Genomic DNA, 12,046 nt, shown 5'->3' with positions numbered 1-12,046 from the left:
CCCACTGTGGGCCCTGAGTGTCCATGTACTCTTGCTGGTTATGCCAAGAATGCAAGACATTTGTCTCTGACCCAGGAGCCAGCATCTGTGAAACAGTAACAGGCTAACTAATTAGTTTGTAAGTAGGATAAAATAAAAACCAAAACTGGAAATTTTGGCACAGTGATACTCATGCAAAAATTCAAGTTCAGCCAAGAACATGTAGGGCTAGAGATGTATTGTTGGGGGAGGCAGTCTGCCAGCAGCCCTGAGCATCCCTGCTGGGATGCCAAGGATACAAGTCCCTGACCATTCTTACCCAAAACATTTCTCACATTTTGTTTGCAATAAGCAACTTTGACTGATGAAGTAATGTCTCCCTCCAGGACAAAGAGCAGGCTTGCTTATTACTTGTTGTAAGATATTGGATCCCCAGCCTCAGTGTTCTTGCCCTACTCCTCAACCCACGGCATGTGCAGGCATCTACCTGGATGCTGTTTGTCTCCTCATGTGACTTGGGAGCCAAGGGAAACCAATGCAGATATGTTGATAATTATACTGCTTCCTGTGCCATAAGTAAAAGTCCTTTGTCTCTGACCTAGGAGTCTTGGATCTATTACCTTAGAAGTAGGTTAAAATCAGGCTGGGCGTGGTGGCTCACGCCTGTAATCCCAGCACTTTGGGAGGCCAACGTGGGCAGATCACTTGATGTCAGAAGTTCAACACCAGCTTGGCCAACATCGTGAAATCCCGTCTTTACTAAAAATACCAAAAAACAGCCCGGTGTGGTGCCAGGTGCCTGTAATCCCAGTCACTCAGGAGACTGAGGCAGGAGAATTGCTTGAACTCAGAAGGCAGAGGCTGCAGCGAGCTGAGACTGTACCACTGCACTCCAGCCTGGGTGACAGAGGGAGACTGTCTCAAAAAAAAAATAAAAATAAATAAATAAATAAATAAAAAGAAGTAGGCTAGAATCAAATTCCAGAATCAGTAGTTATAGATTAGTCTCTTGTTCATCTGCCTATATGAACACATCATAGTAAAATGGCTTAACAATTTAAGTATATTATGTTTTTTATTTCAATAAGAGGAATGCAAAGAAGACAATAATCTGTTTTGAAGGTAATTTTTGTGATTGCATAAGACTTTATTAAAAATGCAAAGAATATTACAATATTTCACCAATATTCCAATGTTTAATGATCTGAATTTCAACATAAATGGCAGTTTGGTTAGGAGAAACAGTCATTATTTCTAAGCCTAGGCATTTTAAAAATTAATTTTCATAATTATACAAGTGAATGTTTATGGTAGAACATATGCAGACTACACAGATGTTTTATTATATTTATTTACAGATTTTTAAATACACACTCATACATTTTGTTTTCCAAATTTGAGATTCAATAGTATGTGTTGTTTGTGTCCTGCTTTTTTTACTTAAAAAGTTGGCTCATGCCTGTATTCCCAATACTTTGGGAGGCTGAAGTGAGCAGATCACTTGAGGCCAGGAGTTCAAGACTAGCCTGGCGAACATGGTGAATCCCCATCTCTACCAAAAATATAAAAATTAGCTGGGAATGGTGGGACATGCCTGTAATTCCAGCTACTCGGGCAGCTGAGGCACAAGAATCACTTGAACCCGGGAGGTGGAGGTTGCAGTGTGCCAAGATCACACCACTGCACTTCAGCCTGGGTGACAAAGTGAGACTCTGTCCCAAAAAAAAAAATCTTAGAAAACATAATTTTTTATAACTCTATTATATTCAATGATTTTCTTATGCCATACTTTAAGCAATTTTTGATCAGTAAATTATTTCCAAATTCTTGCCAGTATGAATTATATTATGACAAAGATCCTTAAACATAAAACTCTGTATCCATTTCTGATTCTTTCCTTAGGAAAATAATCCTAAGCCTAGAATAAAAGATATGAAAACTTTTAAGCTTCTAAATATACTTTTCAAAATTTCCCTTCAGAAAGATTCTTCCAGTGTACACTCTTATAAGCAATTTAAAAGAGTGGCTGAGGACGTTGTGTTTGTTTGTTTGTTTTTAATAAAGACAATGAAGAGTTACCTGGAGACTACACAGGAAGGAACTTTAGATTGCTTAGCCCAAGATGAAAATTTAACTGTAGACTGTTAGAAAACAAAACAATATTAAAAACAAACAAACAAACAAAAAAACAAGAAGTTAGAATGAGGAGGGAAGGTAAGTACTCAATACTAAAAGTTAACAGGAAACTTATAAAAGAGATTCTTTAATGCTTAAATCTCTGATAAGGACCTGAGAAATGTGAATCTCTAATTAGGATCTATGCCTCAACTGCTTATAGTCTGGTTTCATACATTTCTTCACACTGAAATAACCTTTTCATTGTGTGCTTGAACAGACCTTGTTTCCCTATTGTAGTGGATAGAACAGTTTCTTGAGAAGAAATGAAAGAGCATGGGGTGAATAGTACTTTGAGGAGACTGCACCTTTGTTATTATAGATTTAACCAAACTTGCATTGAAAAAAAAATCGTAAGCTAGTATTTCAGCCCGTTAAGTTGCTATTATTCTTCAAGCTGAAGACTATGAAAAATGTGAAAATTGAAATCTATTCATATATTGATACTAATTTGTTTCGTAATTATTTTGGAAAATTGTTTTTAGAGATCTATAGTTTAGTTCTCCAGGTCTTTACGTTCCCATTTTGAGGTGGTAGAAGTTTTAGAGAGTTGAGTATTCACTGAGTTCCAGCTGTGTTCCCAGCATAGTGCTAGAGCTGTAAGATATAAAAGGAAAGTGTAGGTGAGGGGTCATTCCTCACAAAGCCCTAACTAAGGGGTAATGTATGTAGAGGACCAGTCATAACCTTTGGATGTAGACAGAGTTGCCTGGGTTTGAATCATGATACCTCACCTCTGAGCTTGTGTCCTCATCTCTAAGAGGAGATTTCATCTAGAGCTGTAGTGAGTGTTAAACAATGTGACATACGTAAAGAGGCTCTTCCTAACAAATCTTGGTGCTAAGTATATGGTAGCTATTGCTTTCTATATTGTGTCTTTAGAGGCAATTTTATTTGTGATAAATACTAACATTGGCTTTTTATGAACATTTAATGAGCCTTCAAGATGGAATAATGCATATTTTTTAATTCTCTAGAAAATGCATTATATTTAAAAAACCAACTACATTGCGTTTACTTTGAGTTTAGGTATTTCACATTAAATTTTATAACTAAAATATACTGTTACACAAAATTAGTTGTAATAACACAGTTATTATATAAAACTTTATTTTGTATTCTGTTTCCTAAATAATCAGAATCTATATTGTTTTCTTATTTAAAGGCTTCTCAGTCTTGGATTTGAAAACTTTATCAGAGTTGGGAGTGTTAGGAAGATTGCCAAACCAATTTTACCTTATAGGTAAGAATGCAAAATTCCAGAAGTCACAGAATGGTCAGAGGGAAGTATGGTACTTTTATATGACTCTTACCTTAAATTTGATTTTTGAAGAATGGAGAAAGGCTTATCTTGTCTTGGTTAACTTAGAAAATTCGTATTTTGCTTTACTGTGATGTTACGAAAAATGAAATAAAGAGGAGTGTTTTTAATATAATTATTTAGCCTGCATGCTGGCTCAGAAAATGAAAGTGAACAGTTAAAAGAACTACATGCACTAATGAAAGAAGACCTGACTCCTACGGAAAGAGTCTATGTGAGAAAAAGCATTGAGCAGCATAAACTGGGGACAAATAGAACCCTGCTGAAGCAGGTAAGAAGTAGCTTCAGTTTGTTTCTTGATTTATGTATACCATTCAGATTCTCTTGTTTCTGTTGATGAAATAATATTTCCTTTAAATAAAACAAACTGCCATGATAGTTTAGATTCTACTGAGGTGCATGCATGTGGATCCTTGGATATAGTCTACCCATTGTATGTTTTATGTTTGCTTCAAAGCATTCTTCAAATTCGTGAATAGATCCAACTCACCATGACTGAGTCATCCTTTCTCCTTCTCCCTGTTTACTTTCTTTTTATAGGCTTGAAGAGGAAAGTATAGAGGTGGGAATAGATTCCTTGCAAGTTAAATGAAATTGGTTATATTCTAGGAGAAACAGTGATGGAGAGGGTCTGACCCTGAGCAAAATATCCAAATGAAATTTGTCGCTCATGCTCTCCAAGAAAGCCAAGACCTTTAGTGTTTGTATATATCCAAAAATCCAGGAGGCTCAGATACTAGCTTCCAGGTATTGGGAGCCAAGACTAAGCACACAAGATTCTAGGCTGTAACAGGTAGCACCATCTTCTTTATCAAGTTTTGATCCAGGGAAGCCTGGGCATCAGCTGTTGGAAGAGAGAAATCAATCAGCAGCTTCCTCCTGTGAAAGGAGAGCATGGGGAAAAGCAATGGGGATGGAGTAAAAGAAAGTTGTTGGCTTCTTGGGCCACTTGCACATTGGCAACTTTCTGCTAGAGAGTTGAGAAAATCAGTCTACTTGGCACCCTGTATTAATCAGCTATTGCTGAAATAATGAGGGTTGACAAACTCAGTCTTAGTACTTTAAGACAACAGCTTATGACTCTACAGGTCAAGTGGTGTCGCTTGGCCTGAGGCTACGGATCAAGTCTCTCATTCTGAGAACAGTTGCTATGGCATGAACAGATGGCAGAAGTGCAAGAGGGCAGGACAGATCACAGAAACACATTTAAGGCTTCAGTTCATATTATGTCTGCTGACATTCCATTTGCTGTAACAGGTCACATGGCCAAGCCTAACATCAGTGAGGCAAGGAAATATACTCCCCTACTTCTCTGGTGGGAAGCACTGCCAAGTAACATGGCAAAGGGTGTGGATATGTAATAATAATTTCCTAGAGCAGGAAGGAGAAACTGGAAATAATAACTAAATCTATAACAAGTTTTGGTTCTGGAAGTCCTCAGAAAACTTCAGACTAACTTTCTGTTATTTGAATTTTAGAGTTAACTCTGTACTCTCTTCTTAACCAAATCCAGAAAGGCTTAGTTTGGCTGTGTTCAATTAATACAAATTAGTCATTTATTTAAACTACTTACCACTTTACTAACCCAACATAACAATGATACATAAGAATAATGTATCATTGTTAACGATTTCTTGGCTGATTTTCTGAATGAAAGCTCAGTTACCATGATCTATTGCTCATTGGTATCACCTATTCACAAATGAAAACTATTTTAGAGGAATTATTTTTTTAGATGTTTTCTCTGACATATTTCTAAGGTCCAGTCAGGCATTCAGACCTGACACCTTTTTTTTTTTTTTTTTTTTTGAGCCTGTCGCCCAGGCTGCAGGCTGGAGTGCAGTGGCACAGTCTCAGCTCACTGCAACCTCCACCTCCTGGGTTCAAGCGATTCTCTTGCCTCAGCATCCTGAGTAGCTGGGACTACAGGCACGTGCCACCACACCTGGCTAATTTTTGTATTTTTAGTAGAGACGGGGTTTCACAATGTTGGCCAGGCTAGTCTCAAACTCCTGACCTTAAGTGATCCTCCCACCTCCGCCTCCCAAAGTGCTGGGATTACAGGCATGAGCCACCACACCCGGAAGACCTGACTCATTTCTAAAGTGACATGTCTTCACAATAAAACTAATTTTTAAAAATGCTTCATAGTTAATTAATACTTGTTAGGTCAGTAACAAAATCTTTTCTGCTGTTAGAATCTCAGCAACATAATAATAAATTAAAAGATAATATAATTTTTTAAAGAAAACTTAAAACTTTAGGTCTTTGTATTAGACATTTCTTTAAATTTAAAAACTTCCTGACACAGAACTTTAGAGTTCTCATTCTAAGATTGTTTTGTAGATACAGTTGCCAGAAATTAAATAAAATGAATAATATTTCAGAGTGGCACTGAAGCTTGATCATTTTTAAAGCACTGAATGTTTAAATACTGTGGAATTTCTGATATAAATGTGGCTTTAAGATTTTTGTTTTTGTTTTTAACAAAAGAAGAAAACCTAACTGATACAGGGCTATTGTGTGTGGTGAGTATTATTTATTATTAAAGAAAATAAGGCAGTTGTAATGTTTTCTTGTTTTGTAGGATCTGTGGAGGCAATATTTAATTTGTAAAGTATACTTTTTGTCACTTTGTTGAAAAAAGATATGGTCAGTTGGTATGAACTGCCCTTGCTATCAAGAAGTATAATTTTATAGATCTTCAGATTGTTAGAAGAGAATAAGTACAATCATATATCATTTAACAATGGAATTACTTTCTGAGAAATGTATTGTTTTACAGTTTTGTCATTGTGTGAACGTCATAGTGTACTTACACAAACCTAGATGGTATAGCCTGCTACACACCTAAGCCACATCGTATAGCCTGTTGCTCCTCAGCTACAAATCTGTACAGCATGTTACTGTACTGTATACTGTAGGCAATTAATTGTAACACAATGGTATTTCTGTATCTAAACAGAAAATGTACTGTGAAAATATGGTATAAAAGATTTAAAATGGTACACCTGTATAGGGAGGGAGGGAAGGAGAAATTGGAAATAATAACCACAAAGTTTTGGTTCTAGAAGTCCTCAGAAAACTATGTATATTATAGCTTTTTAATAGTTAACTTTATAGTTAAATTACCATGAATGGAGCTTGCAGGACTGGAAGTCACTGTGGTTGAGTCAGTGAGTGAGTGGTGAGTGAATGTGGAGGTCTAGGACACTGCTGTACACTACTGTAGACTTAAAAAAAAGTTTTGATTTTTTTGAGACAGAATCTTGCTCTGTCCAGGCTGGAGTGCAGTCTGCGATCTCAGCTCACTGCAACCTCCGCTTCCCGGGTTCAAGCGATTCTTCTGCCTCAGCCTCCCGAGTAGCTGGGATTACAGACACCTGCCACCATGCCCGGCTAAGTTTTGCATTTTTATTAGAGATGGGGTTTCACCATGTTGGCCAGGCTGGTCTCAAACCCCTGACCTTCAGCGATCCACCTGCTTCAGCCTCCCAAAGTGCTGGGATTACAGGTGTGAGCCACCACGCCTGGCCTACTGTAGACTTTGTAAACACTGTACAGTTAAGCTACCCCAAATTTATTTAAAAATGTTTTCTTTCTTCAATAATAAATTAGCTTATTATAATATTTTTACTTTATAAACTTTAAAATTTAAAAAAACTGATTCTTTTGTAATAACGCAGCTTGAAACACAAACATTTTGTATATACAAAAATATTCCATAAGCTTTATTTAAAATTTTTCTTTTTTTATCTTTAAAACTGTTTTTTTCTTTTATTGTTTAAAACTAAGATACAAATACACACATTATTCTAGGCCTACCCAGGGTCAGGATCATCAGTATCACTGTCTTCCCCCTCTACATCTTGTCCCACTAGAAAGTTTTTAGGGGCAATAGGACACATGGGGCTGTCAGGGCTTATGATAACAATACCTTCTTCTGGATACCTCCTGAAGGATGTCCCTGAAACTGTTTTATAGACAACTTTTTTTTAAAAAAATAAGTAGGAGTACATTCTAAAATAATAATAAAAGTGTGCTATAGTAAATGTATAAACCACTAAAATAGTCATTTATTATCAAGTATGAACTGTACATAATTGTATGTGCTATAGTTTTATATGACTGGCAGTACAGTAGGTTTGTTTACACCAGGATCACCATAAACACATGCATAATGCATTGTGCTGTGAGAGTTGTGATGTCACTAGGGGCTGGGAATTTTTCAGCTCCATTATAATTTTATGAGACCATCATCATATATCTGGTCCATCATTGACTGAAACATCACATTGTTATGTGGCACATGACTGTATATGTATAGGTACATGTATGTGTATGTGTTTGTGTTTATACACACATATGTATATGTACACAAACATACGTGTGTATATGTGTATGTACACATATGTGTATAGATAGCAGGCTACTAGGTCAATGACTACATCGATTTAGAAAATTCATAGATTTCCCTATTGTTTACATTTAACTTTAGAGATTAAAAATCAGCTTTTATGAAGCTTTTTGCCTTCAGAGTAATGCCATGTTGCTATAATGTGTAACTTACAAGATTCAAATATATTCACAGGCTACGAGTACATTTTATTTACTGTTGTTTAAAATTAGTCATCTTTACATTTTTAAATAAATAAAACTAATGTGCTTGAAGGTTAAGCAAAGAATATTTCGTTAACATATTCAGTGTTTTTTGTGAAGAACTTTGGCCTGTGTTGATATAATGTACATTGTCTAACCTCATCTAGACAATAAAATATGTGCGTCATCCTTGATATTTTACAAATGCTTGATATTGTGATACTTTCCTTCTGAATATCAAAATATGTCTTTTATTTGTTCTTGTTAATGGGCTTGTGGCTTAAGTAACCTACATTTGTTGATTTCCATTTTGTATGTAGGAATAATAAAAATATGGAGATATGATGACCTAAGATTTCTGATGGCTAGGAATTAAATTAGGACTAGCTCACTCTCTAATTTTAGCCTACAAGTTCTTTGGTAAATACATTCTCTTATTTTCTTTTAATAGTTGTTAATTAATAACATTTTTGTTGTAATAAAGGTTCGAGTAGTTGGAGTTACCTGTGCAGCCTGCCCATTCCCATGCATGAATGATCTTAAATTTCCTGTAGTTGTGTTGGATGAGTGTAGTCAGATAACCGAACCGGCCTCTCTCCTTCCCATTGCAAGGTAACCTAAAATATTCTTTTCCTGGGGTAGCACCTGTAATCCTAGCACTTTATGAGGCTAAGGCAGCTGGATTGTTTGAGTCTAGGAGTTTGAGACCAGCTTGGGCAACATGGCAAATCCCCATTTCTACAGAAAATACAAAATTAGCTGGGCATGGTAGTGTGTGCCTAAAGTCCCAGCAACTTGGGAGGCTGGGGTGGGAGGATTGCTTGAGCCCAGGAGGTCAAGGCTTCAGTGAGCAGGGATCGCATGACTGCAGTCTAGCCTGGGTGACACAGAGTGAAACCCCGTCTCAAAAAAAAGAAAAGAAAAAAGAAAAAATAATAATACTGAAGCATGAAAGGATTAAATAACCTGCTGGGTATCTAAAATATAATGGAGTTGAGATTTAGAAATAGGTTTGTTTATAAAACTTTGATTTTTCCCCACTATATCCTACTCCTATTTAGGAGAACATTTAGCCCCTGAGAACCCAATTTACTTAATTTCTAAGACAACGGTTTAAGCTAAATGACTCCTAAGAAAGACTTTAATTTTAAGAGTTTATGGATTCTAAAAACTAGCATTTCCCAAATATGCTCTGTGAAATATTAATTCCATGCAGAGGCAAGGGGCACCTACTAGCTTTTATGTGCGGGGAGGGTAACTAAATTATATAAAGGATTCTTTATTGCGTAACTTTTCAAAGCCTTTAATGTGCTTAATAGAACTACTAAGCTTTATTAGTACTCAGGATATTTCATGGCATTTGAATATTTCGAAGTACAATTTTGGCAAACAGTGTAATAAATGATGTTAATGCACTCTTTTTAATTGCTTAGATTAATTTTTGAAATTCTGTTTTAGGTTTGAGTGTGAAAAGCTGATTCTTGTTGGAGATCCCAAACAGCTACCTCCTACTATTCAGGGTTCTGATGCAGCTCATGAAAATGGATTGGAACAAACTCTTTTTGATCGACTTTGCTTAATGGTACATACTGCTAAATTCTTACAGAATTATCATTTATTGATTCTACATTGTGTGTATGTGTTGATAGAGAATGAAAATATTAGAAGATTTAGTCCTGCCTTAAAATAATGTATAATTGGAGTTGTCTGGAAAATATTAATCTTAAATACAAGTGGAACCCTGCAATTTAAGTACCTTTTTTTTTTTTTTTTTTTTTTTTTTTGAGACGGAGTCTCACTCTGTCGCCCAGACTGGAGTGCAGTGGCCGGATCTCAGCTCACCGCAAGCTCCGCCTCCCGGGTTTACGCCATTCTTCTGCCTCAGCCTCCCCAGTAGCTGGGACTTACAGGCGCCTGCCACCTCGCCCGGCTAGTTTTTTGTATCTTTTAGTAGAGACGGGGTTTCACCGTGTTAGCCAGGATGGTCTTGATCTCCTGACCTCGTGATCCGCCCGCCTCGGCCTCCCAAAATGCTGGGATTACAGGCTTGAGCCACCGCGCCCGGCCAGTACCTTTTATAAAAAGAAATGTTTCCCTATTTACTTGAGTAGTGGGTAGGAGTATATAGCTTTTGCTCTAAAACCAAAAAAACCTATAATGTCTCTATTATCTACATGGAGCACTACTTCACATTGTAAATAATTTTTAAATTAATTATTAACATTTTTTAATTGGGGTGGAATTTACTGTCTTAGTCTATTTTGTGCTAGTATAACAGAACAACCTGAGACTGGGTAATGTATGAAGAACAGAGATTTATTTCTTATAGTTTCAGAGGCTGAGATGTCCAAGACCTAGGGACCTGCATTTGGCAGGGACTTTCTTGCTTCATTGTCATCCTGTGGTGGCGGGCAGAAGAGCAAGAGAGTGGGAGAGGCCAAACTCATCCTTTTATGAGGAAGCCACTCATGTGATAATGGCATTAATCCATTAACCCACACACATATACCAGGAATGGCATTAATCCATTCACAAATCCATCTTTTTATGAGGAACCCACTCATGTGATAATGGCATTAATCTGTGAGGATTACAAAGAATCCTCATGGCCTAATCACCTTTTGAAAGTCCCACCTCTCAACACTGTTGCATGGGGATGAAGTTTCCAACACAGGAAATTTGAGGGACACGTTCAAACCATTGCATTCATCTAGCATAAAACTATTTTTTAAATTTCTTAAAAAAATTTTTTTTTTTCTTTACAGCATGTGGTTTATATAGCAGAAACTATTTTAAAGTGAACAGTCTAGTAGCATTTAGTACATTCACAGTTTCTTGTGTAACCACTACCTCTGTCTGGTTTCAAAACGTTTTCATCACTTCAAAATAAAATCCATACCCATTTAGCAGTTAACTGCCCATTTCCTCTTTCCTACGGCTTCTGGCAGACACCAGCCTGTTTTCTCTCTGTATGGATTTATTTATTCTGGATATTTTATATAAATGGAATCATACAATATGAGACATTTTGTGTCTCTCTTCTTTCATTTTTTGAGGTTCATTTATGTTGTAGCATGTATCGGTACTATATTATTATTACTTTAAAGTACATTCATAATGTTGTACAACCATCACTTGTCCATTTCCAGAATTTTTTCATTATCCCAAACAGAAACTTTGAACCATTAAGCAATAATTTCCCATTTCCTCGTCCCTCAGCCCCTAGTAACCTCTGTTCTATTTTCTAGCTCTATGAATTTGCCTCATTTGAGTAGAGTCATACAGTATTTGTCATTTTACATCTGTCTGATTTACTTAGCATAATGTGTTCAGAGTTCATCCTTGTTGTAGCATGTATCAGAATTTCATTCCTTTATAAGGCTAAATAATATTCCATTGCATGTATGTACTACATTTCTGTTGATAGATAGTTGGGTTGTTTTCACCTTTTGGCTCTTGTGAATAATCTCTTGTTCAAATCCCTGCTTTCAGTTCAGTACATACCCAGAAGTATAATTGTTGGGTCATATGATAATTGTATGTTTAAATTTTTGAGAAACCACCAAACTTTTTTCTATAGTGGCTGCATCATTTTACTCTCCCAACAGCAGTTGCACAAGGGTTCTGATTTATCCACATTCTCACCAACACTTCTTGTTGGTTTTTGAGTATCATAGCCATCCTAATGGATGTGAAGGGGTATCTTATTGTGGTTTCCCTAAAGACTAATAATCTTGAGCTTCTTTTCATGAGCTTATTGGCCATTTTTATATCCTCTTTGAAGAAATGCCTATTCAAGTCCTTTGCCTATTTTTTAATTGGGTTGTTTTGGTTTTTTTGTTGTTGCGTTATAGGTTTTTTTTTTTTTAATATATTCTAGAAATTAGTCTCTTTTCAAATATATGCTTTGCAATTTTTTTTCCATTTTGTTGGTTGTCTTTTCACTTTCCTAATAGTGTTTTTTGATGCACA

At 36.3% G+C, this 12,046-nt stretch overlaps 1 protein-coding gene across 11 annotated transcripts in view; it reads left to right on the top strand.

Moving 5' to 3' along the window:
* The window catches only part of ZGRF1 (zinc finger GRF-type containing 1), a 99,770-nt gene that overhangs the window by 81,637 nt on the left and 6,087 nt on the right, over positions 1-12,046 (top strand). For 9 of the 11 annotated variants that reach the window (XM_065545341.1, XM_005555715.4, XM_045392782.2 and 6 more), the window contains 4 exons: positions 3,320-3,397; positions 3,599-3,746; positions 8,559-8,686; positions 9,533-9,656. In XM_065545341.1, coding sequence (XP_065401413.1) covers positions 3,320-3,397; positions 3,599-3,746; positions 8,559-8,686; positions 9,533-9,656 — 478 coding nt within the window. Of the gene's footprint in view, positions 1-3,319; positions 3,398-3,598; positions 3,747-8,558; positions 8,687-9,532; positions 9,658-12,046 lie in introns of those variants that run through there. The other 2 variants (XM_045392779.2, XM_045392783.2) reach the window with 2 other exon arrangements.

Source organism: Macaca fascicularis, chromosome 5 (assembly GCF_037993035.2).
Source record: "Macaca fascicularis isolate 582-1 chromosome 5, T2T-MFA8v1.1".
Lineage (NCBI taxonomy): Eukaryota > Metazoa > Chordata > Mammalia > Primates > Cercopithecidae > Macaca > Macaca fascicularis.
Note: the sequence above shows the minus strand (reverse complement) of the source record. Positions and strands in the feature narration are given on the sequence as shown.